The following is a 26,107-nucleotide window of genomic DNA, read 5'->3' as shown; positions in this document are numbered from 1 at the left end:
AATTATATGTTTAATAAATAGAATTTGATCATTTCGAGTGCTTATTTTCTAACAACAGATCAATAGATCGTGAACATATTCAAATATTTCGAGCCGATATCGAACTTGAGACTAAAAGTATTAAAATTTTTGAACTTTGAATCAAATTCGAAATCAAATAGAATATATTCGATACGAATTCGAATTTTCAGATTTTCGTGATATTCGATTACATTTCATTTTATTTATACCCTAGTTGAATAGCATTTTCTTAAAACAAAAGTTTTAATCATGCAAGACTGAAGCCCATTTCTTACTATCCAACAACAGATATTTGGATGGCATAGGCCCGAATACTCTAATCTTGACAAGCCCGCCTCAAATAGAAGATAACTGCCACGTGTGTGTGTGTTTTTGGGTGGCATATGTAACCTCGTATTATCCGAACCTTGTGAACATATTTGGTCAAACCCAAGAAATACCGTCGACATGAAAGAGAAAATTAAACCATCAAACAATCTTCATTCTTCCCGTTGAATTCAATCACTCACTCACTAAAATTCAGGAGAAAACAACAATTCTTCTTCATTTTTTCACTGCCAAACAATGGTGAAAATCCGTACATGCAAACCACTCGCTCGATGTATTGCTTTAATAATCCCACCACTGCAAACAATTCTTCACATTAAATGATCCTAAAACTCATTCAAGGAATAATTTCACAACCCTTTTGTTTTCTTTAAAATAAAAGAGGGAAAAAAAACAGAGATAAAGAAAAATGGCGCAATTGATCATGAAGAAAGGCGTTGATATTGGGAACGAACTCCAGGTGTTTGATGATGCGTATGAGGACGAGAAGAAGGGGGATGGAATGATCGGTGGCGGCACGTTCAAATTCAACGCGGCAGCTCCGGAGTTCGTGCCGAGGTCGCAGGCAGCGGAGGTGTCCACGATGGGGTATTTCTTCCCTTGTCTGCCATATATTGATGGGAATAGTGGCGGGAGTTGGATTTACGTTGCTGCGGGTCAAGAAGACTGTAATATTCCTATGGTTTCCGATCAGAAGCCCAAGAACAAGGCGGCTGCCACCTCCGGCGGAGCTCTGCCTCAACACCGTGAAAAGGGAAACGCCATCTCTGACGAGCTTAAGCAGAAGATTATCAAACAAGTATACTTCGTGTTTTATTTTTCTTCTCTTTTACGTCATTAAAAAATTTTGATATCTCCCGATTGAAATGAATAATTATACCAGATTCAGAATCGCATGTTCTTTTTTAATTTTAAAATATTTTTGATATGATAGTTGTTAAGAATCCATGCAAAATAACGATACTTCATTATTCTCAGATAAGAATGCTTCAGAATAAAAAATTAACATCAGAAAAGTGACAATTATATTTGTTGTATTTTATCAGGTGGAATATCAATTTAGTGACATGAGCTTGCTAGCCAATGAATCCTTTGTGAAACATGTCAACAAAGATCCCGAAGGCTTCGGTGAGAATCTGTTTTATATTACGGATTTACTACATTTTATGAGTTTCAAAATGTGTCAACTTCTGATAATAAATGTTTTGCATTTTTAACAGTTCCAATGAACATCATTTCATCGACAAAGAAACTCAAATCCTTGAATGTTAGCCACCAAATCATGGCAGAAGCTCTCCGGTCCTCGTCGAAACTGGTTAGTCTTCTAATCATAATATGAATAACATATTGTTTTCATACATATAGTAATGTAATCGAGTTGTTTGTAGATTGTAAGCCATGATGGGAAGAAGGTGAAACGAAAACTTCCCTTTACTGAGAAAGAGAAAGAGGAGCTGCAGGTATACACATGTAACCACATATATATTTTTAATTATAATATGAATATTGCATGCTTTAAAATTAGTTGAGAATTTTCATACAAATAGGTTTTAGTTTGATCATTATTCTATCACGCAGTTACGCACCGTTATAGCGGAAAATCTACCTGATGATCACTCACATCAGAACATTGAGAAAATTTTCAATGTAGTTGGAAGGTACTATAAAGATCAATATCATCTTGCTCATTTATTTTATACTTTTCTTGTCAGTTTAGCGGAATGCACGTAATCGTGTAATTTTTTGTGATGATTTGCAGCATCAAAGCCATTCGAATATGCCAACCACAGGATCCAAATGCTTCACGTTCTTCCAAAGGCGATATAGTCATTAGCAACAAGGTAAGAAGGGTTGGACTGATCAAGAATATATATAGTAGATGGATCATTGAGTGTAATATAATTTTTATCACTTAATTTGAAGAGACGAGTGACGACTGTCTGGTCTCGAGCCCATGATCGATCATTAACATGAATTGCCATGAATAATATACTTTCTCTCCATTGTGCTCATATGATTTACTACTTTTCTTTGCAGCTCCATGCATTAGTAGAGTATGAGAACCACCGAACAGCAGAAAAGGCGGTATGCATGTTCTCTCACCTTTTGATCTTAAAATGACTATAATGTTTATTATATTTTGTTTACTAATGATAATCTCCCTCTTTCACTAGGCTGAGAAACTGAATGATGAAAGAAACTGGAGAGAAGGCATGCGCGTGAGGGTGATGCTGAGACGATCGGTATGTTCATGAAGTTTATTTTTTGGAAAAAAGAAAGTCCAGTTTTGTTCATAATCTTGTATTGGAGAAAATGAAAAAGTTACATTATCGTGCAGCCAAAATCCGTGCTAAAGAACAGAAAATCAGAGTTCGAAGGATATCTAGACCACGATGAAGGTCCCTCGATGTCTCACGAGGAAGATTCATCCTCTCGGGCAAACGTTTCAGAATCATTCGAGGTCAATATTTAATTCCTTACTAATGACATGAAATTACTACCAAAATGTGACCATTCCTATTTGTTGTAAAGAAGTGCTATATCAACATATGTTTGTCACATATCACTATAAGAATAGAGCCATTTTAATCTATATATATATACACATGATAATGTGACAAGTTACTGGGTGATAATTCTCAAAAACTTGGTATAGGCTGAGGAAACTTCAGCTGGATCGAAGAAGACGTGGGCTAAAAACCGAGCAAAAACTAAGCCTCGTAATCAACTTCAAACTGCACGAAGCCTGCCTACAACAAGTTCGAGTTCGAGTTCAAGTTGCTCGTTTTTGGGCGAAATATCTGCTAAACAGAACAAGAAAGGGCCAAGAATGCCAGATGGAACAAGGGGTTTCACTATGGGGAGGGGGAAGCCACTTAGTGTCCCCGTCCATTCAAGTTAAACGATCGAGTATAGAATATCTATCAATGTTTATGAAAAGAAAGATATATATAGTGTTTTGACATTATTTGTTTGGAATAGAGAATGAAATTAAGGTACCCAAGTAATTTACTAAGTATTTTCTTTTAGAAAAATAAAGTCCAATTTTCTTTTATTTTATTTTTGTTAAATGAACAAATTATTGTTTCAGTCCTTTTTTCTCTCTCTCTCTCTCTCTTTTTTTTTTTTTTTTTAATTGTTTCAGACCTGTTTAATTTTTTTGGTCCTCAATATGGCTTGAGTAAGTTTTTGAATTACATGGATAAATATTAGCGACCAACCACTCAAATCCATCGGTAAACAAATGATAAATTTTCAAAATGATCCGGATCCGATTAAGAGTAACGGATAAATCAATCTGAAGCCAAACACAACGCCAGCAGCGCAAAATAGCAGGACCGCTGGCATTGAAATTAAAATAGAAAAGAGAGCTCGCTCCGATGGACTTGCGGTATACACAATTATATATATATATAATACGCACTGACACTGTACTATACAATAAAGTGAGGGTTCAGGGTATCTTCCAGACTCTTCTTTCAGCTATACTATAGATACAGTGAATACATACATATATACAACGCACATACACTTTCTACTGTGTGAGGAAAAAGCTATGGGTGGGAAACCTTGGTGCTTTCTGGATATTAACATTGGAGAGGAGCTGGAAGGAAGGATTATTGTGGAATTATTCAATGACATAGTACCCAAAACCGCTGAGAATTTCAGGGCTCTCTGTACTGGAGAGAAGGGCATTGGCCCTAACACCGGTGTCCCGCTCCATTTCAAGGTTTGTCTTTTTTTTTTTAACGGAAAAAAAAACACCTTTCGATGTATATGCAGAAATGTGCAAGGAAACATGGGTTTACATGTCAGGGAATTTTGTTTCCTTTGTAGCTTTGTTATCTTTAATCTTATTGACTGATAATTTCTGAAGACTTAGATTTATGGGTTGTTATGGATCGGTTAGATGGTTCGGTTGTCAATTGTCGTTGTATTTGATTGATTTAATGAATTGTTGATATAGCATATCTTTACCTACTTCCTCTATTCTTAAGCTAAAAAAATGGGGGTTGACTTTTATTGCCTCTCTTTAGGAATGGTAATAGTTCATTGTATTTGCTAAAGAAGAAGAATGTTGTTTTACGTTTAATGATATTTATGAATTTCAAGTTTGGAATTTAGTTTTTAGCAGTTCTCTCAAGTGCGAAGCAGTTGGCTTGTGTTGTAGGTATACTGAGCATGCATGTTTGTGTTTTACTTGTTCTTGTTTCGGAAGTTGTTCCTGATTAAATCAGAGAATTGATTCTTTCCTGAATAATATTTGACGATCATTTGTGTTTATTTTAGGGATCTCGATTTCATCGTGTCATTAAAGGTTTTATGATACAAGGTGGTGATATTTCTGCTGGTGATGGGACTGGAGGCGAATCCATTTATGGACTGAAATTTGAAGATGAGAATTTTGAATTGAAACATGAAAGGAAGGGCATGTTGTCAATGGCCAATGCTGGACCAAACACCAACGGTTCCCAGTTTTTCATCACCACCACTCGGACTTCTCATTTGGATGGAAAGCACGTTGTATTTGGGAAAGTCATAAAGGGCATGGGCGTTGTGCGCTCTGTTGAACATGTCACAATTGGTGAAAATGACTGCCCTTCAGTTGATGTTGTTATTTCCGATTGTGGAGAAATCCCAGAGGGTGCTGATGACGGGATAATTGACTTTTTCAAAGATGGCGACTTGTTTCCTGACTGGCCCGCCGATCTCGACAATAATTCCGGTGAGCTCTCTTGGTGGATGAGTGCTGTTGAATCAATTAAGGGATATGGAAATGAGCATTTTAAGGTAACAGTTTAATACCAGTATATACCTAATAAGAATCCTGGCTTATCTTGGCTGCTTGCTTCCTGCGCTCCCCTTTTCATGCTATTAAATAATTCTTCTTTTGCTCATCTATGTTAATTACAGAAACAAGACTATAAGATGGCTCTGCGGAAATACCGTAAGGCTCTGCGGTATTTGGACATCAGCTGGGAAAAAGAAGGGATTGATGAAGGTGGTCTCCATATCTTTATTTTCCATTTAATGCTAGAGTCTGGAACTTTCTGGACACGAAATTTGGGTTTGACTCATGATTTTGTCATTTCATTTTATTTTTCGTGCAGATAAGAGCATATATTTGAGAAAGATGAAAGCACACATATTTACGAACAGTTCTGTAAGATTCTTTATGACTTTGAGTTTCTGAATATATATTTGTTGCATGGATCATAATTCTTTTTCTACTTGTTGGTCTTCCGTCTGATGTCTTGTTTTATTTTTTTTTACGTAAAATGAAGTTAATTGGATATTGAAATTCATAAGAGACATCACTTCAGGGTTAATGTGATCCGGTAGCTCATATATTGAGAAATTTGTTTCCGTGAGTTTATAGAAATGGGTATTTTTATCCGTTCTTTCCACTTACATGGTTGTGTGTACATTTTGATCATTGGTTTCCGAGTTTGTCAGTCATCCATGTTTTTTTCTAAAGAATGTACAGGGAATCTTTTTATTCTATATAAGGTTCTAGAAATTGCGAAGCATGATGAAACGTGGCTGTCAAACTTCAATTTTTACAAGTTTAAACGAGTTTAGTACGTGTTTAAGCGCAAAATATATTTTTAATTGTTAATCATATAATGTAAATCGATGGATTTTATGCTGGTCGTCCCACAAACTACTCTATAGGCAGTCAAGTGGAGTCTCATTTGCAAAGAACGACGAAGTTAAGGGAAGGGTTTGGACTTTCGGGTTTTTTTTTGGGGGAGGGGTAAAGGCTGAAGGAAATTTAGCTTCATTATTACTATTTTTGTTTAAAAAAATTTACTACTAAATTTTTATTATTTAAAATTTAGAATTGTATCTAAAACTATCGCTTTATTTCACTTGTGCAGTCAAACTTAGGTTGACTGTTTTTTCCCCATTTTTGGCAAAATAAGAGCTTTGTATTACGCTTCGGGATTAATTCCACTTGATCATCTCTTTTTCGTGCTTTTAGAACACTTGTGGTTGTTAAATTGTTCTTAAGGTTGCAATTGTTGCCCTCTTGTTTTAGCTGCGGTTAAATTTAGTCTAAATTTGAGACAATCATGCCTCCAGTCTTTAATATTCTTTTGACCCAACAAATGGTTTTGGTTTGGGTTTTGCTAGGCTTGTAAACTAAAACTGGGAGATTTGACCGGAGCACTTCTAGACACAGACTTTGCTATGCGTGACGATGAAAACAATGCAAAGGCATTGTTCCGCCAAGGCCAGGTTGTTTTTCTTCCCTATCTTTTTTAATCTTGTTTTTATACATGTCTATTTAAGAAATAGTTGAATGTCTTTTATTTTACATTTACTGTTATTTTGACACCTCAACTGATAGTTTGAACTAGTACCAAGAGATCTTTTTGAAGCAAGAAATCATATTTGAACTGGACAAGATCGAAATCTGTGGGACTACGTGGCCAGTATTGTACTTCTTCTTTTACCAAAGTTAAAACACATGGGCTCTCTGTGTAGTTCGTCACAGAAAAATTCATTAAGTTGGTCCTGCCGTTGTAGTTTGTATTTTGTTGCAAACTAGGAACTGACCTATTGTCGCCATGAATAACACAACCAAATATACAGAGATCTGTATTTCATTCTTCATTCCTATAATTGATTGTGTTCTGGGTGAAAACATTTTAGACTACCTTTTTTCCGAAATGTCCCCTTGGTTCTTAGTTATTTAAGTCAATCCATAATTTCAGTCTTAAACTTACCTTCTTCAAATGATATTATTTGACTGCTGAATGACATTATTACTCTCATATTTTCAGAAGTTTGATTTTCTTACTGTGCATGAACGTACTTATAATTGATAACCTAATTTTTTTTTAAACACGGTTGTAGATCCCTCGTTCTGTTTTCTCACTTGATCTTGAGAATCTATCCCGATTTATATGATAGGCTGGTAACCTTGTCTACCTGGTGGTTGTTTCTGTTGGGTAACTCACTTAGTACGGTGCTTGGTTGATGTTTGAGTGAGTATTACTCTTTTTTTCTCTTTTCATCATACTTGATTAATCTGACTTTGTGACAATGAGATTTGAAGAACTCTGTTCACTTCTATATCTGAGCATTTTCTCCCGAGATCCTCTTTGACGCTGATAATTTTAAGGATTTTCTTTGTGGAATGAGTTGTTAATTTTTTGGCTTATTGGTTCTGATGCTTTAATAATTTTTATTCACCAGGCACATGTGGCTTTAAATGATATAGATGCTGCGGTTGAGAGTTTTAAGAAAGCATTGGAATTGGAGCCAAATGATGGTTAGTAAGACTATTTGACTTTCCTTCTTTCTTTCTTTTTTCTCACCTCTGGATTCTTATGAATTCAGGGAAATATTCTTTTTAGTTGATTAGTTAATTTAATTGATAATGATTGTTATATTATAAAAATATTGAAATAAAAAATATGTGTAATTTCTAACAAACGTGAAATAAGATCCCAAAGGAGCAAACACGAACAAATAATTGGGAAAAACAACTCTTGATTTGGAAAAATAAGCATGTTGAAATAGACAACCACCAATCACATTCTAACATTTTGTTTCTTGTCCGTGTCGCACTCTGAACTTCTATGTGCAGCCTTTCCAGAAATATGGAAATTCAACAAGTTGCTTTCCCATTTGGGACCCTTAAAGATAACATGTGAAATACATGTTTGGTTTCCTTAGTGATGTTCTAAAGTGTTATGAAATATCTTAATATTGTGTTTGGATTGATGAATTTAATTTGAATGTAGAGATTTGATTTGAAATGAGTTTCAAATGACACCATCTTGGGTGCATTTTCATTTGAAAACCCAAGTCTAAATTAACAACACGTGGGTTTAAAATTCATCTCATATAAATATAAATTTATACAAATAAATCAAATGGATTTGAAATCTATGAGTTTTTAATATTTCAATACAAATGTGCTCTAAGAGAGTTTTTGATTTAATTATCGATATTGTTGTATTCATATTCCAAGTTTTTGAAATAAACTTGGTGACTGAATTGAAGAAGCAGCAAAGAATACATCTTTTCTAGGCCTATGAAAATCTTTTAGCTGATATTTGAGCTGGTTTTGCTATAGGTGCAATAAAAAAGGAGTTTGCTTCTGCAAAGACAAGGGTATGGATTTCTTATTCTTTAATTGATCTCCCATACTTTTACGGTCTGTTATGCAGACTATTTAACTCTCGTTCTATGTTGTTGGTTCACTTGAATAGATTTCTGATAGACGTAACCAGGAAAGGAAAGCATATGCCAAGATGTTCCAATGACGATTGAGTAAGACCATGAAAATGTCAGTTTCAAGAACCTCGACCAGAATGTTGTTTCTCACATTAACTACTGATTTCTTTGTTTGTTTTCAGGTTTTGCATCCTGCCATTTGACATTTTCTTTTCATTCAGTGATTTAGTATTTGTCAGGGTACATCTGTTCTCTCCTGTTTTTTTCACCGTTTTGCTCAAATTACTGGAAAGGGTTTTGCGGTATTGATCAAACATAAATCTACCTGGTTGCGGAAGTATCTGGCGTCCTACATTCGATACTTGGTGAGCAAAGTTTTCTTAGTTCTTATATCGGGCCCTTGCTTGGTAAAACCATGTTCAAGGCAAGGCTATCGCTGGACCATTTCAGACATAACCAAGGGAGTCTGTTGGATTATTTAAAAGGAGGCAAAATGTAACATGTGTACTCTTTGCTCTGTATTCCTATGAAGTTTTTTTAGTATCGCAACTGTTCTTCTTTATCCTAAATCAACAATGTCAGCCCTCACAATGTTGCTTTAGCAGCTAATCTATTTTCATCTATACTTAATATTATATATCATATGTGATGTCATGCTTTGGTCACAAAATTACAACATTACCCATCATTTAACTTCCAAATTATATTAGAAAGCATCATCAAGTATGATAAGAAATTTTATCCTATTGAAAAAATTGCTGCACGGCCCATCCACACGTCGCCTGCAGTAAGAGCTACAGATGATACAAATGGAGCAGCACACCTGTTGTCTATGTATTGATAGTAATAACAACGGTGTCTGAATGAAATGCTAATAAGATCACGAGTTTGAACATGTCTGTTGCACCACATGGGTTATGGGTAACTGGCCTTATCAGACAATGTGAGACTACATGGATATAAGTATATTCGAGGTCGAGCTCGATTCGAAATTCAGAAGTTTTTAATTTTTTGGCTCGAATTCGGCTCGAACTATTTGAACCTATTCGTGAATTATTTGAACTACTGTTCCGACAATGAAAGTTCGAAAGCTCGAAATATATATACAGATTTAATGGATAATTATATCATATTATATTAATAAATATTAAGGTTCACAAACTATCGAACAAAATAATTTTGGTTCGAGTTCATCTCAAAAAAAAATTCAACCATGTTCAATTTCGGCTCGAGTTCGATAAATTCGAATAGAAATAAAATATTTATCGAACCGGTTCGAAAAATTCATAAACTAGCTCGATTCGTTTACCGTTCTGATAAAAAATGTCATTTAACATCTTTTCTATACGGTATCTCTCAATTTTTAAAGTTATACTCAATTGAGCTAAAATTAATTGGAAAGTGATCTTTTAAGATCTATTTATAGGAATTAAACCTAAAAAATTTACTTAAAATAAGCTTTTAGAGGTAATTGATTTATTAACATATAATTATTATAATGTAATTAGATGGAATGCAAACGAATTCGAGCAAGACTTTTAGGTTTGAGTCATGTATTACGAAATTCGTATAATAATTCTTGTTACATACAAAATTCAATATAATAAAATCAAAATCTCACTTAATAATGGGGGATATATTTACCGTTATTCGTTGGGTTCAAATGTTCAAAAAGTCGTCGGATGAGAACAGAATTGGGAATCGACAATTTAGGGTTAAGTACTAGATCATATTCGAAGTCCAGAATTCCGGAATCGCGAGACCCAAATTATTGAGTTTCTGCTCTTAATTCTACCGAGTCAGATATATCTCAGTCAGGAAAATTGATTTGGAGCCATGACAGAGGTATGTAAATACCATTCCTCGTTGAACCATTGCCCTTTGTTTTTGAACATTTTAGCTGCAAGCTCAAAGATTTGATTTAACGACCGTGTTTGGGGTTTGAATGTTTAATTTTTTGTGTGGTTATATGCATATATATGTTCCTCGTAACATCTTTTGCAAAACTAAATTTATTCTCAGCTCAAGGAGCGGAGTGCATTTCGAGTCTAAAAATAAGAACTTGGGCGAAATTTAATGAAATTGTACAGTTTAAATGTAATCTTATTTAGTTCCAATCCCAAACTTAGAATTTCCAAGTTCCAATGATAATAGAAGTGCACTGTTCCAAGTTAAGATTTCACGAATTTGAGTGGAAATTCTGATGTGTTTGGATTTAATAACGAAAATAGATTGTGTGTGTGTGTGTTTTGTTGTGATGCATTATTTTTTTCAATGCTGCTTGATATGAACCCTGGCTAAGTTATTTTTCACCTGTATTCTTTCCATTTGTTATAAAAGCTCATGGATAATCACATCATTTGTTTTAAAAGCTCGAGGATTGTTGCATCATTAGTAGAGGGGTGGATCTGAGTTTGGTTGTCTAATGCATTCTTGTGATACTAACTCAGTAATGCTGCTTCAGATTTAGAAAAGATTTATCTGGAAGTGTGAACTCTTTCATAAGGTTTACAAGGATCAGATTTGTACAAGTCTATATTTTTCCATGCTCTTTATTTGAAATTATATCTTATTATATCATCTACACTATATATAATAGTTGAGTCTATTAGAGTAACTACTTTTGGTATGAATTGAGACACCAAATTTTTTTACCCAGTTTTACCCCAATATTATATTTGATATGTAAACTTCATTCCATATACTTATTAGTAATTTTAGCATATTTCACCAATTTGTTTATCTTTTTCTCAGTTTACTCCTATAAATAGGATAAAATTTTCAATTTGTTTATCTATCATTTTAGTTGTAAAAAATCATAACGACACTAATTATTTAAAAAATAAGAATATGTTATTCATAAAAAACACAATATTAATATATTATATTATACACACGCAATGCATGTGCAGTAATGCCAGTTTAATTCAATAATTAAGACATGTAAATATGGTTGGCCGTATTCGGTTCTTCTTGTTCTTTATCTCTATATGATTTCTCTCGACATTATCTGTTGAGTGATCCTTCTTTTTATTCTGTAGTACTGGGTTAGCCAGGGTAACAAGTGGTGTGACATCTGCAAAATTTGGATATCAAACAATCCAGCAAGCATTAGAAATCATGAGCTTGGCCAGAGGCACAAGGCTAATGTTTCCCAAAAGCTCAGTACCATGCGAGAAGAGAAAGCTGCAAAAGATAAAGAACAAAAGGCTGCAGTTCGCGTCATGGAACAAATAGAATCTGTAAGCATTCACATTGTCTTAAAAAAATCCTTATCCCTTGTTTGGATATTTGTCGTTTCAATGTACTCCCTCATGCAATCACTTTTTGCGACCTGCAAGATATCTGAAATTCTGATTGTTGATGGTTGATGCACCATATATTTATTAACCTTGGCCATGCCACATCTGAAGTGGCATATCAACAGGCACTCCTTTTTGAGTTCTTGCACAATGTAGCTACTCAGCTTTCTATCATATCTACATGACCTTTCCCCTTCTCAGGTAGTAGAATACAGCTACTCATTGCTTGTCACAACAGCCCCTATTTGTGGCAATTCCTAATGCTTATTAGTTTACATGTAAATAATACATGGTGGCAACTTAGTAAATCATTTTGAGCAGAATTGGTGGTTGTATTTTTTCCACCATTCAAATGCTTTCACATAGTTATCTACATAGCACTTCATGATTTTCTCCTATTGCTTTAATGATCTCCAGAAATATTTTTTGCTGGTGTATTTCTTTTTGTATTCAAGTCTTATTTTTGCTCGATTTTTGCCAGAAAGCCAAGCGCAGCTATCAAAAGGACTTGGCATCTTTTCAGGAGGCAAGGGATTCTAATGCAAATGCACTGCTTGCTGAGGACAATAATAAAGGAACAGGAGGAGGTTCCGCAATGTCTGAAGGTTGTAAGTTTGTTGTCTTTTCAATTAGGAAATGAATTAATGGTCATCAGTGTTCACTGGCACTAGTAGAATTATCTATCCTTTTGACTATCTAGCATCCCATTAATAGCCTTATATATCACTTTTTGAATTTTGTAAGTGTATGGTTTACGAACCTTCTATTCATGAAGTTCACCGAAGCATTACATTTCAAGACTAGTGTGAGATATGAAATTTTGTCTTAGAATGCAGGTAAAGTAAACTCCTTAAGTTCTACCATACCGGTGTTAGTTTATAACCGAGCTTGTCTATATTTTCCCTTTGCTATATTACCATTTTACTTGAACAATGTCTCGGTACTAACTTTTTTTTTAATTATGTGTAAATGACAGACTGGGAGTATGAAAGTTCATCAGGCTATTATTACAATCAAAGGACTGGTTGCTACTATGATCCAAATTCTGGCTTTTATTATACAGATTTTATAGGTACAGGCTGATTCAAACCTCCACGTCGCCCCCACCCTAAAAAAAGATCCTTCTTGTTCATGCTTTTTTCATGGTGAACCAATGCTGTAGGTAAGTGGGTGACACGAGAGGAGGCCCTAGCTGCATCTCAAGAATCATCAGAATCTAGCAGAAATAAGTCTATTATAGGGAAACCACCATTAGCAACAGCTAATAAACTCGCCACTGAATCTAAGAGTGCTTCAATCTCTCAAACTGCACCTCCACCTGGGCGTGTTTTCTCCACACCACTCAATCCAATGAGATCTCTAAAGGGTGCTCCTTCATCTGTCACTGTTAGTAAGAGAAAAAGGGCAGATGAAAAGCCACAAGCTGTGTCTGAAGAGGAAGCAGTTGCCATTAAGGCTAGGGAAGCTGCAAAGAAGAGAGTCGAAAAGAGAGAGAAACCTTTGCTCGGACTTTATAAGTGCTAATATGAGTTGTTGCAGTAGATGTGCCAAGTTTGATAAAAGAGATAAATTTCAGTAGAATCCTCAAGTGAACTACAACACAATATAGAGCCAAGACATGATGGTTGGTTGGTATTTATGTTTTTCCTGATAGTACTCAACTCCGTGATCATAATACTATATTTTGTTATTTCACGTGGTGTGATCCTTATCGGTATTTTTTTAAAAAAGTGCAGAAATTCTGAATCAGATATGACCATGACCAACACGCGAAGGTGCTATGATGCATATATGTTTTCTCAGGCTTTAAAGATGCACCAGATTACTTGCGGGAAAAAGGTGATCACAACTTTTGATTATCAAGTGTGGTTCTGCATGAACCCGTGTTATCTGTGTTACTCTTGAGGTAAATACCAATGTGTCCTAAGCAGGTGGAATCATACTTCAAGATCTTAGCCTTAACTTTAATGTATGGCGAGCGGTTCAGCGATTTAACTGAAACTGCTAGTCTCAGCTAGTAAACCAGAAGTTGGCATTTGGTTTTGTATCGCTTGTAGACAGCCTTCACGTTTTTTTTTATAGGTTTTCAACTCTTCTTCTCCTGTTTTGTCCTAGTAGTATGTATGCGGTGTTTTATTCTTGAGATGCTTGCTTGACTCGATCATTGTTCTTTAACTTGACTATGCTTGGGAGCTGGAAGTCGCTATGTCTCCTCTTCCAAGTCCACCACGGCACTTAGCCGGGCCGCAAGCAGAGCAGATGAAAATATTATATTTCATTGATAATATATTGTCATATATTATAAGTTTCACGTGGAAGATGTATTAAATTGCCTAGTCCTATTCAATTCTTGGATAGTTGCTTAAAGCCTTAAAATTGTGAAGCGTAGATGTTTGATATAACCTCTCTTTTTATTCTCTGTGGAGCTCCAACTTGGGCGGAGATATCTTGTTGAGTTCACCATTCAAACAAATCGGCCGAGGTTTGATTTTCTTGTTTGTAGAATCTCTTGTTAGAAGGTCGTCAATGTTCACACTATCTTTTTTAAATTTTCGAGTCCAATAAATTTGATACCGTTGCTTTTTTCAGCCACGCGTTTGACTTCAATGGGAGACCAGAGTCCGTCAGCATCGTACCATCCGATCATTCTTTCCGGCCTCGAAACCAACGTATGGGTTAGAAGCGAGGGCCATAAAATAAATATAAAATAACCAATTCCATATCTTTGGTTGATCTGTTGCTGATCACCGAACACCAATTCTGTCGATCATATTTCAAACTATGTTCGATATAGTTAGATAAAGTTCACATTTTTTTTTAGATTTAGATTAGACAAGTGAAAAATAATTGCACTGGACACCCTTTACAATGCGGGGCTTGAATATAATGTTATCTTATTTCCTTTCGCGGGACTGAATTAACCTTGACCGCGAAGCAGGTCATTGTCATAATTTTTATGGCAGATTTGTTGTATTTGTCTGTGGAAACATCTCTGGATTTCTTTTTTCTTTTTCCTTTTTTCAAGTCACAACCGATAGATGAAAGAGGGGTCAAATTTATATTCTGGACAGGTAAACTCTCAAATTTTGGTTTATTTTCTTATTTGATATTTTTTTATGAATACGTCGTAGCCAGTCTCTCATCTTTCACCAACTCCGGGAAAAGGAGACAAACTAGTTGAGGTGAGTCAGGTGACATATGTTGATTTTTTTTATTAGAGTAAAATGAACCTTAAGACAAATGAGCACTGTTAGTTGGTGGCTTCACTCTTTGCCTGCGAGAGTAACTTTAGCACGAATGCACGATCATATCATGATCCCAACCTGTATTTTTCACTGGGCCACTCAATTAATTCATGTGCTCTGCCTACCTAACGTCAAAATTGAAGGAAAATCAGTAGAATCTCTGAGAGGAGATATTAAAATTCAAAATCAATTTAATAAAAAGATTTTAGAATTATACATTTAGTCATTTGATTATTCAATATTCACTCTCACACATACTTATTATCGACTTTGCGGTTAGTTAAGCTCGTATAACTAACTAGTTGGAATAATTCAAAAGTCTAGTTGTTTTTATGAAGACATCACCGCATTGTTGGGGGAGACTTATTTCTCATCGATTAAAAATTTATCATCTTTCACACTTTCCCATTTTATTATGCACATATATTTCTACATTTTGTTTTCAGTAAATTAAAAATGAAACCAAATAGCACATAATTTCCTTTATTTTCTAGTGTGAAGCTTTCTGTCATGTGTGTCACTATCAAACATTCAAACTAAAACGAAGAAATTGCATCATTCATGAAAGTTTCATACATAATTATCGAAAAAGGAAAGATCATGAGCTTTAGCAAATTGTCGAGATTACTCATATAAACTCTGTATATAGCAAAATCTCTAACTTTCAAAAACATACAAAACAAGAAAATGACATTAAACGTACAAAAGTGACAAATTAAACCGCATTGATGCGTGACAATTATTCATATTTTCACCCTTAATTCATGGAAACATAATGAGATCACGGGCTTTGATGAATTTCAGGAACAGTTTGATGAAATCCCAAGCAACCCAATATCCCTTGTCCGTGTGGTAACAGACTCTTCTTCCTCATTTCCTCGAACACGGTTCTTTTTACACTCTGATGAAATTTATGAGCTGAGATCGGCGGCACTGATCTTCTCCTGCTCGATTCTGATTCACCACTTGCAGTTGAGCTAAAACTTGATTCTGTAAATTCATCTCGATCATGGGTTTTCCTCAAGAACGAATTTTTCTTCATAATCTGATCGTTATCTGTTGCCCAGCTTTCTGATGCACTTCTGAACAGCAACAAGTCCTTGATCTTCCATTTTTTATGCCAGAGTGAGGAGAAAGACGAAGCAGAAGAGAGTGAAGCCTTGTCAGAACGATTATTCTCAGTGGATTCTTCATTGCATAACAGATCAGAAACTCGAAACGGGGATAAAGATCTTGTCCCTTTGTGCGTGGAACCTGTAGGGTGATTGGATGAATCGCTTAATATTTTTTCTCTTCCTCTTTCGTCGCTATTTACGTTTTCTTGAATGTTTGATTTTCGCGTCTCATCCCAGGCTGCAGCAAAGGGGTCGAAATCATTCTTCTTCCCGCAGCGCGATGTGAATGCTTCGACGATCAGTTTCGTGGGCGAACGAGGTGATTTCGGAAAACCCGAAGCCTTGTTCTGGTTGTACTGAAACCCAGGCGGCGGCTTTAATGGTCTGATTTTTCCCCCATCAAAAAGCTCGTCAGCCGATAAAGAACACCTCTTGAAATTTCCACTGAAATCGAACTCAAAGTCTGTACCTCTGAAATCACAATCCTCGGTGCTGCTGAAGTATTCTTCTTTAGGAATTCCAGGTTTTTTTTCCCAGTAGAAAGGAACTGCCGACGACGGAGAGCACTTGTCGTCGCCCTGGAAATCTTGGCGAAAGAAGGCGGATCCCCGTACGGGACTGCTGGGGGCGCTGTAGAAGAAGGTGGTGCCGAGGCTCTGGGGGCTAGAAGGGGAGCTGAAGTAGGATGAAACGCAGGGAGTGTGGAAGTCGAAGGGTACAGTTGGAGATGGTGAAATTACTTCCATTTTGGTGTTCTGCTTCAGAGGTGAAGTGGGTTCACATATATAATCCATCCTCGGAGAGGAAAGTGGTCACGAAGGAGAGGCAGTGATGGATATTGAGTTTTATATTACAAAAATGTCTTTTTTTTTTATATAAATATTTTAAAGAAATAATATTTTGATTAAATAAACTGATGGAAGAAAAATAAATAATGAATCTTTTTTTTTTTCAATCATTTTTATTTAGGTCGAATCATAAATATTTTCTCCATAAATTTTTTTTAAAAATTTATTTTAAAATAATATGTATTGGATTCTAATATAACATATAAAATAATAATAGTGTCTATATAGAAAACGACATTATTTATTTTTTGTTTTCTTTTCGAAACAAATCTATATTCGCCATAATTTCACATATATATTATATATAATTAATAAATGTACTAATAAAAATAAAAAATCAATTAAAATAACATACAATGCGCATATTAATACAAAATCCCAAAAGCATAATTTGGAACAAAATATGATTCTAAAAAAATATACAAATTCGCACCTAATATACTCTAATAATGAATGGTACTTAGCTAATTTTTTTGGCACAATTCAACCAAATCGTTTACCTATTTTTTCTAGGAATGTGAAGCAATAATGATTGCAACTATTTTCTACACTAAATAATTTTTAAAATATCCGTAAGATCGTCTTATATTATATTCTTATATATAGTAAAAATAATCGTCGAACTTATCAATACATTATAACTTTCCTATATGAGATTTATATGATTGAATTATTTATTTTACGTGATTATATTCTATTGGTGTAACTCAATCTCCACCATTTTTTTTAATTATCATCATTATTTCTTTCCCCAAATTTAAAAAAAATAAAAAATATTTGGGTGTGGTCAGCCATGTACAGCTGCAAAAGTAAATAAATTATTGATAATGAATAATTGAATATACATATATCATATGCTATGGCTGCGGATATTATTGACCCCATACCCACGTTTTATAGCCCTTTTTATTATTTTTTTAAATGCTAGAGGATTTTAAAAAATATAATTATTCAATTTATAAAATCATTTTAATCATATAAAGGACACTAAAATTAATATAATAACAGTTTTATTGAATGATGATGTATTTACTTTTAAAAAATTCAAGAGCATTTTTGTATGTTAAAAAAATATAAAATATGCAAGTTGAAAATACTGACCAGCTCGGTTTGAATGAGACGGTTTTTTTTAAAAGGAAAATTTTATTTCTTAAACAAAATATTAGAAAATTTTCAAGACTGAATGAATGCGTGAATATCTAGTTTTATTTCCCCTTTTTGGGTTTCCATTGACCATTTTAATTAATAATAATGCAAATGATTGATAAATTTAATATTATTAATAAAACAAGAGAGTTAGGAAAGTCTTTTTCTTAATTCCAAAAATATCATTTCATACATTTAAGTTTAATGCATATTTAATTTTGTAGAATGCGATTAAATTTTCATGTTTTATAATGGTAAAAAAATCATCTTATTGAATCTCGTGTGTGATTTAATTTTGTAAAATATCGTAACTAAATCGAAACTTTCATTTTAAAAATTTTGTTAACTATGTGTATGTCAGGTGACTAATATATATGATATTCACTGAAAATTTATGGTCTGCTTCCAGCAGGTGACGTTAGTCCACCGCAAGCTTCGAATTGGTTCTAAGCCTAAAATCACGAAAAAGATCGTTAGAAGAGGAGAGTGTCCCAGCGTAACGCTTCCGACGCTCAAGTTAGAGAATGACAATATAATGAGATAGCAGCTAAAAGTGCTGCTGAAAGTCAATATAGTAAATGAATAGTTACACTTTCAAACCTGGTATTTATAGGAGAATACCTGAGTCAGGGTAAGACGGGGTCCAAAATCTGGATTGGACATAATCATGGGGTATCAATATATATTTATTTATTATTATTATTATCGGAACAATAATAACAAGTAAATTAATAGTTATAGTTCTATTAATAATTACTATACTGATATTCGGATAGGAAAATTATACCTCACCCGAACCGAACCGATGGAATTCAATTATTTGGGTAGATGTGATTATTAGTCTGTACCCGGCTTAATTGACCCGAAAAATCTACCCGAATAATCCGACCAGGTATGATAATACCCAGCTAATTTTAATCGGATCGGGTAGTAAATGTCTACCCGAATAATCTTATCAGATGCCTGTCTGCCCGATTAACGAAGAAACTAACAAAAAAAGAAGAAAAATGGGCTTGATGTTAGGCACGGCCCATTAGTAAACTTGAAGACCAAAACTATTCTCAAACCCTTCTTCTTCCACTATTCCATCCACAGCAACGCCCATCGCCGGTTCATTCGAATCATTCCTGGACAGCGGACGCATGATGATTGAGAAATTTTTTCCTATTTGGTTCAAGTCCCTCGATTTCACCTAACAACGCGCATCGCTTGTTCGGTTATCCGTATTGTACTGCGTTGGGTTCACGAAGGCATCTGTCCGGTTGTGTTACTCGGGCAGCTTATTGGCTGGTGAAGTTACAGTTACTCAAGAAGGATGAGGAAAATGGGAAGACAAGAAAAGAAGAGAAATGTTGGAGATTCAGCTAAAAACCAACCAGGTGGCTCGCGTGCTGTAACCTTCAAAGCTAAAAAATTTACCGAGGAAAAAACAACTAACACACGACAGACATCATTTATCAGGTTTTGAATGCAATTATATTCGGTGCTTAAGTTTTTATTTTTCTGAAATGAATTGTTGTGCGCGTGTGAACGATTTTTCATGTATTGGAAATGCATTTATTGTAGAAAGTTGGTTGACCCAGAGACAACAAAATACTTCACCGAGATAACAAATGTGATAGAAGGAACTGAGATTGACCTAGAGCAGCGCTCAGCTATTTGTAGTAATGCTTTGGAAGAAGCTAGAGGGAAAGAGCTAGAACTTGCAACTGACTACATCATTAGCCATACCATGCAAACTCTTCTGGAAGGCTGTTCTTGTGACCAGCTTTGTTCTTTTCTTCAAAGCAGTGCGAAGAAATTTTCACATATTGCCATGGATAGGTCTGGCTCACATGTCGCTGAATCAGCCCTCAAGTCTTTGGCCATGCACCTTCAGGATGACGACACTTATTCTCTTGTTGGGGAGACGCTAACTGCACTATGCCAGGTATATTTACTTAGTCATGATAACAATGAAACCATTTTTTGTTGGGAATAATGTGAATTTGGATATGCGTTAGAAGAAAATAGCAGCTGACTCTTTTACTTGATTTTTTCGTGTCATTCCATCAAAAAGTTTTAGCTTACAGATGATAGATAATTTTCCAACAATTGGGAGGAATATATGGTTTTGTGTGGTGAAATTTTTATTTTTTTCTCCACTTTTCCTTCCTTTGTTCCAGGAAATTGTGGTCAATGTTGGTGATATAATGTGCAATTCTTATGGATCTCATGTTCTGCGGAGACTGCTTTGTTTTTGTAAAGGAGTTTCTGTAGACACCCCGGAGTTTCACAGCACAAAGCCGTCAGTTGTTCTGGCCGAACGTTTGAATCTGAGATCCTCCAAGTTGGAGGGTAATGATTTGCAACAGCACCAGTCATTTCCTGATCTACTGACATTTCTCATATCAGAAATGTTGAACCCTTTGAGAGTGGACATTGCAACCATACAATTGAATCCTTTCAGTAGTTTGGTTCTTCAGGTATGTTTGAGCTGTAATTATAACATTTTCCACCCAATCATTTTGTAATTTAAGTTTTTTTTTTAATTTTTAATGCACGCCAATTTATTTCAATCTACTCCATGGTTGGTGAAAAATATGGGGATGAGGGTTGATCTATCCTACACGATGAGAAAATCTTTTTGTGTAGCATGTGCTGTTGGACGCATTAATACATGTGTAAGTCCTACGTAAAATACAAATGACTCATTTTTGAAGTTCTATGGTGCACAGGAAGATCTTTTCTTGTTGTAGCATAGACTAAACCGGGGATGGGTACGAGACCTCGTAGTGTAACTAATAATACGTCCAGTCCATTCGTAAGACACTATATCTGTGAACTTGTTCGTGTATTATGGCTAATCAATGGTTTTAATATCGAAAGCTTTGAATTCTAGTGAGGTAAGAAATGGGTTTTTACTGAATTTCTCACTTGTGAATAGTGTCGGGGGTAATTAACTGTTCTGTAATTGCAGACCGCTTTGAAATTATTAGCTGGAAATGAACCGGAGTTGTTGCGTATAATTCCCATTCTCCTTGGCTGCAGTGCGGACAAAGACTTGGAAGGAAATTTAATAGAAGCAGGAAAAAAAATTCTACATTTGGTGGAAGAGAATGCTTACAGCCATTTAATGGAGGTGGGGGAGCTTATAAAAATCATTTATGTTTTGCATTCTTGATATGATTTTGAATGCCCATGTTTCATCATAGATACAAGTTCTGATGTTCAGATATTATGTTTTTTTTTAAATTTGCAAATATGTATTTTCATAAAGGTGTTACTCAAAGCAATGATATCTGTCATTTTTGTCATAAAAAAGTCTCGCCTTTTATTGCATAACTCAATATCATATTGGATAGGGAACTGAATATAAAAAGAATGGGAATTATTTAACCTAACGAGGATTGTTTAACTGACCTTTGTTTGACCATTAATTTGAAATTTAACCTTATCAATTTTTACCCTTTGTTTAGTCTTTGTATTTCATGTATGTTTGAAGGTCATTTTGCAATTTTTTTTTTTGAAAAAGGTCATAAATAAGAAAAATGTTTGACCAAGGTTATATTTCAAACTATCCTGAAAAGAATGTGATGCGTTGTCCCTACAGGAATCCCATAAACAGTGGTGACAGGTTCACCAGTTGTGGCTATTGTTGATTGTATGGCTCTTAACTTATTCTCAAAACTTAGCGCTCGAAAGTGGTGATTGAATATCGGGATTTCATAGTTATGTTCCCAAATTGTCGTTTTAATCATGTTTACTGTTTAGACCTAAATGGAGTTGAGAATAAAGCACTTGAGACTTAAAATGGAAATGAACTTGTCTCCGCCGGATGAGTAGATCTAAAACAAAGCTTACTTGTAGTTGGAACTGAGAATGAAGCACATGAAGAACAGAGTAAACCTTAAAATGCATAAAAGAAAATACAAGATATGGAGGGAACTGGGAACAGTACACCACTTTTTTCTCTGAAATATTTTCTTCGAATTGCTAAGACTTCAAGTCCCTTTTGCAGGTTATATTGGCAGAGTCTCCTGATGGCTTATATAACCAAATATTCACAAAAGTTTTCAAGACTTCTTTGTTCAAAATGTCATCGCATCCCTATGCTAACTTTGTTGTGCAAGCATTGGTGTCCCATGCCAGAAGTCGTGAGCATGTACGTCCAAACTTCTTAAAGATCTATTTATTTATTTGGGCATTTGTACTTGCCTAATTTTTATATGCAACATTTATCTATTATATGGTTTAAGTAAAATCTTTTCTACCTTTATTTGAGCTGCGGTGGCATCTTGATTAGCTTGGCTTGTGTCACATGTTACCGTGGTTAAAAAGTTAGCCGCTATTTTGGTTTTCAGCTAATTCTTAGTTTGTATGCACTTGCATTTTTCAGTTGAACCTTTTATTCCCTGCATGAGTAAACCGTTTTTAGAAATATTTTATGTACCTGAAAATAATTTTAAATTGTCGCGCCTTCGCATGTTTACCCGGGTTTGACTAAGGCTGTGGGCTGTGACTTTGGCAAACTCAATATCATCGTGTGTTCTGAACAGTAAATGTTAACTGTTTTCGCCTAGAAAAGCTATTGTGAGGCTATTTGTCGATGTTTTTGCAATGAACCTGCTGTTTATTTGGTTTTTATGTTGACCTTCTGAGCTTTTTTATTTTAATATTGTGGAATTTATTTCACCACGTAATGTAAGATGATAATGTTTGTTAACCTTTTATGGTTTTCACTTCCCTTGATTACGATTTTTGGCTGATTTGTTTGGCAATTAACAATTCCTTGATCATTGTTCTATCCAGGTAAAGGTAATTTGGGAGGAACTAGGTACGAAGTTTAAGATTCTTTTCGAAATGGGTAAGTCAGGAGTTGTTGCTGCTCTTCTTGCTGCTAGTCAAAGACTTCAGATCCATGAGCATGAGGTTTCTAATTCCCTCATTTTCCTTTTTTATGTTTACTTGAATTTACATTTCTATATCCTGTAAATGTTAATATCATCTATGAAAACTTTTATTTGATAAAATAATCGGTGAAATGGACCTTTTATTTAGGTTACCTTTTGATCCCACCCTTCGCTGCATCCCTTTTTAGTTTTAAATTAAATTTTCTTTGTTTTTCTGTTTTGTTTTTTTGTCATTATCATTTAATTGTTGACAATTTTAAACTTCATAATGGCAGTTTTGTCAGGCCCTTTCTGATGCCGTGCATAATGCGGACGAGCCTTCAGCATCCATCATTTCGCGGATATTGTTTCTTGACAATTACTTCAGTTCTAATGTTAAAGCCAACTGGAATTGGCCAAATGGTGTCAAAATGCAAGTTCTAGGTTCTTTGATTCTGCAGTCAATTTTCAAATTTCCAAGTGTATGTGACCTTTGCTTTTCCTTTTTACCCAACAATAGTGTAGCTTTGAAATCCAGTAACTTTTCAAAATGTCCACTCAACCACTTATTCTATGGGAATTAACTTTTCAAGAGAAAAATCCACCAATTGATGCAATTATTGTAAGAAGATTTTTTTTGATAACGGCATAAGTGTGCTAGAGATCCTTTTATATTCTTTTCGGATTTTGCATGATTTTTATTTGCAAGTACGATACTTTATTTTTGGCAAATCTGGTTCATTTTGTTGTATGTGTATTTATTATCAATCACATTACTTTCTGTATGTAGGAATACATAAAAGTATATATTGTTGCCATCGTATCTTTAGAGGTTAACCATGTTCTTGAAGTATCAAAGGATCCCACTGGTAACCGGGTAATCGAGGCCTTTCTCAACTCAAATGCTTCATCTAAGCAGAAGCGCAAGCTAATCATAAAGTAAGATTTAAAACTATCTCGAGTTATACCTTATTTTCAATTGCTTATCTCATGCATGCTGTCGTGCTATTAAATCCCATGCATTGCCTGAAATAGCTATGTGAACAGTGTTTTCAGCTTGCATATTAAGAAAGAACAGTTTGCTGCTACTGCAGAAATTAATTGGTAGCTGCCTGATAAACTTACGTTTAAAAACAGAAGGCATAATGCTATGAGTAAATTAGATTTTGAATTTATCATGTAGCGTTATTTTTTATTGTCTTTCATGTTAGAGGATAGCATGCGACCTTTGACGTTCATTGTATGGATTTGACAGAACACTTGCCATTAACTTGTTGGTTCACAAATCACAATATTAGACATTGCCATGTCAGTTTCGTTACATTTTAATCTTTTTCATGACCTATTATTAATTTTAAAGAAGCAAGTGTGCTGTGTATTGACCAAAAAGTAAGACTGTTTGTATTTTTTTTATAGTGTGTTTAAATTGCATTCATAAAGGGTATCACAGGCTTATGTTCAATAGTTTCTACTAATGCTCTTTTATGGTTTGCACCAAAACTTGAAGGCTTCAAGGACATTTTGGAGAGCTTTCTGTGCATCCTTCTGGTTCATTTATAATTGATAAATGCTTCACTGCGAGCAATATATCTCTGAGAGAAACAATTGTATCAGAACTACTACTTGTCCAAACAGCGCTATCCAAGACTAAACAGGGCCCTTACCTCTTGAAGAAACTTGACGTTGAGAGGTAAGTATACTTTCCATTTCTCATTGGAAGTGTTGCTGAACTTTAATATTCTCCAAGTTTTTTGAAACGGATATTAATAATTAGGTGGTGCAAGAAAATTGATTAAAAATAGACTTCTTGTTTTTCGTCCCTTAAATTAAATTGTGCGAGCCATAAAACTTGTTTATTTGAGCAAAGTAAAAAAATTTCACGGAACTTCAACTAAGGGAGTGAGTATGTTTTGAATGAAATTTGTCATATGAAATTCATTATAAGATCCACTATCACCGCTTTCAGCATATCAAGTTGCCTACGTGGGGAGAAATTGTGTACGAAGATTATAGGTTTCTATGCTGTACTGAATAATTTTTTCTCATATGGCAATTTTTTTTTTATTATTTCCCCTTTTGAATTGTCCAAAGTAACACATTATAACTTACAGATTGTTTGATTTTTTTTATATATATAACAATCTAAATTCCTTGGTAATGTGTTATTCGTAATTGATGAATTGCCCCCCAGAAAATTTTCTTGTTTTCCAAAAGAACTCCATAATGAGTTTTGTTCTCTACTTTTATCAATTAACTGACATATAATACTGTTCATTGCTCACTATTAGATTCGCAAGGCGCCCGGAACAATGGAGATCAAGTCAATCTTCTAAAGTATCCACTTACGAGGATTTCCAGGCAGCATTTGGAATAAAGGAGACACAGTCATCCCGAAGCTCTAACTTTCTGGCAGATACAAGTCACAAGTCACAACCAGAAACATTAAAGGGCATGAGAAACGAGATCAATACTTTTTTCTCTTCAGGTTCCCCATTTTTGGCTCACCAGGGTTCCACTAAAAATAAAAGGTCATTCAATAAGCGGGTGACAGAAAGCAATGGGTTTCCCAAAGATGGCATTGCCGATGATTCTTTCATTAGAAAAACCAAAAAGATCAAAATTAGAAATGGTTAGTAGTTTTACTAAGAATGTAGTGTTTGAGAATTTCTTGGCACGGAGAAATCATCTACTGGTAGAATGAGAATTAAAGGTGTAAACTATGATCTAAAAGGATGAAGTGGCCAACGCTATATCAGTATCTAATGAAAGACTAGTCCGGCAGTTATTCTCCACTGCTGCTTGATGTTTCCTTCAGTAATCCGATGGAGGATCGCATGACCTGGCACAAGAAACCTAGTGATCTTGACCGAAACTTCTTTGTAGGAAAATGCTCCAAACTTTTGGGAATTCAAAATGACTTGTTATGTGTTGTATTGATTCGCTTGGAGGTATGATTCGGTAGCTTGTATTTAGCACAGTATATGGATTCTTTTCTTTTGCGTGCAAATCTTCAAGAGTGTGAAATTCGATCCACACTTG

The 26,107-nt window shown here is 34.8% G+C and overlaps 5 protein-coding genes across 12 annotated transcripts; 4 read left to right on the top strand and 1 right to left on the bottom strand.

Annotated features, from left to right (window-relative positions):
- The first annotated feature begins 453 nt into the window (after positions 1 to 453).
- LOC140959878 (la-related protein 6C-like) lies at positions 454 to 3,392 on the top strand. Its single transcript, XM_073417911.1, has 10 exons — positions 454 to 1,147; positions 1,395 to 1,476; positions 1,569 to 1,663; positions 1,737 to 1,808; positions 1,927 to 2,006; positions 2,108 to 2,189; positions 2,386 to 2,433; positions 2,523 to 2,591; positions 2,687 to 2,809; positions 3,005 to 3,392. Exons 1-10 carry the CDS (start codon positions 758 to 760, stop codon positions 3,248 to 3,250), a joined length of 1,287 nt encoding a protein of 428 aa, XP_073274012.1. The 5' UTR covers positions 454 to 757; the 3' UTR covers positions 3,251 to 3,392.
- Positions 3,393 to 3,713: 321 nt separating this feature from the next.
- On the top strand, positions 3,714 to 8,844 carry LOC140959957 (peptidyl-prolyl cis-trans isomerase CYP40). Of its 2 annotated transcripts, XM_073418032.1 has the most exons (9): positions 3,773 to 4,078; positions 4,639 to 5,139; positions 5,263 to 5,350; positions 5,460 to 5,512; positions 6,487 to 6,591; positions 7,555 to 7,630; positions 8,441 to 8,478; positions 8,577 to 8,637; positions 8,724 to 8,844. In XM_073418032.1, the coding sequence occupies exons 1-8, from the start codon at positions 3,905 to 3,907 to the stop codon at positions 8,628 to 8,630; spliced, it is 1,089 nt and encodes a 362-aa protein (XP_073274133.1). In that variant the 5' UTR covers positions 3,773 to 3,904; the 3' UTR covers positions 8,631 to 8,637; positions 8,724 to 8,844. The 2 variants fall into 2 exon arrangements, with proteins under 2 accessions (XP_073274134.1, XP_073274133.1); XM_073418033.1 differs by having other exon boundaries at positions 3,714 to 4,078; positions 8,577 to 8,844.
- A 1,255-nt stretch (positions 8,845 to 10,099) lies between these two features.
- LOC140959070 (zinc finger protein ZOP1-like) lies at positions 10,100 to 17,073 on the top strand. 7 transcript variants are annotated; one of them, XM_073416805.1, is made up of 9 exons: positions 10,100 to 10,386; positions 11,583 to 11,783; positions 12,325 to 12,448; positions 12,820 to 12,915; positions 13,006 to 13,749; positions 14,270 to 14,325; positions 14,433 to 14,518; positions 14,975 to 15,025; positions 15,893 to 17,073. In XM_073416805.1, exons 1-5 carry the CDS (start codon positions 10,378 to 10,380, stop codon positions 13,365 to 13,367), a joined length of 792 nt encoding a protein of 263 aa, XP_073272906.1. In that variant the 5' UTR covers positions 10,100 to 10,377; the 3' UTR covers positions 13,368 to 13,749; positions 14,270 to 14,325; positions 14,433 to 14,518; positions 14,975 to 15,025; positions 15,893 to 17,073. The 7 variants fall into 7 exon arrangements, with proteins under 7 accessions (XP_073272906.1, XP_073272904.1, XP_073272903.1 ...); XM_073416803.1 differs by having other exon boundaries at positions 13,006 to 13,467; positions 13,580 to 14,518; XM_073416802.1 differs by having other exon boundaries at positions 13,006 to 13,471; positions 13,580 to 14,518.
- Positions 15,870 to 16,997, bottom strand: LOC140958770 (uncharacterized). Its single transcript, XM_073416337.1, has one exon. The coding sequence runs from the start codon at positions 16,995 to 16,997 to the stop codon at positions 15,870 to 15,872; it is 1,128 nt and encodes a 375-aa protein (XP_073272438.1).
- A 2,220-nt stretch (positions 17,074 to 19,293) lies between the features above and the next one.
- LOC140958725 (pumilio homolog 23) lies at positions 19,294 to 25,983 on the top strand. The gene is made up of 10 exons (XM_073416289.1): positions 19,294 to 19,658; positions 19,764 to 20,127; positions 20,363 to 20,662; positions 21,157 to 21,318; positions 22,198 to 22,341; positions 22,989 to 23,108; positions 23,365 to 23,550; positions 23,859 to 24,007; positions 24,576 to 24,758; positions 25,357 to 25,983. Exons 1-10 carry the CDS (start codon positions 19,513 to 19,515, stop codon positions 25,700 to 25,702), a joined length of 2,100 nt encoding a protein of 699 aa, XP_073272390.1. The 5' UTR covers positions 19,294 to 19,512; the 3' UTR covers positions 25,703 to 25,983.
- The last annotated feature ends 124 nt before the right edge of the window (positions 25,984 to 26,107 follow it).

The sequence above is a fragment of the Primulina huaijiensis genome, chromosome 15 (assembly GCF_012295235.1).
Source record: "Primulina huaijiensis isolate GDHJ02 chromosome 15, ASM1229523v2, whole genome shotgun sequence".
NCBI lineage: Eukaryota > Viridiplantae > Streptophyta > Magnoliopsida > Lamiales > Gesneriaceae > Primulina > Primulina huaijiensis.
This window is presented reverse-complemented; position numbering and strand designations above follow the sequence as displayed.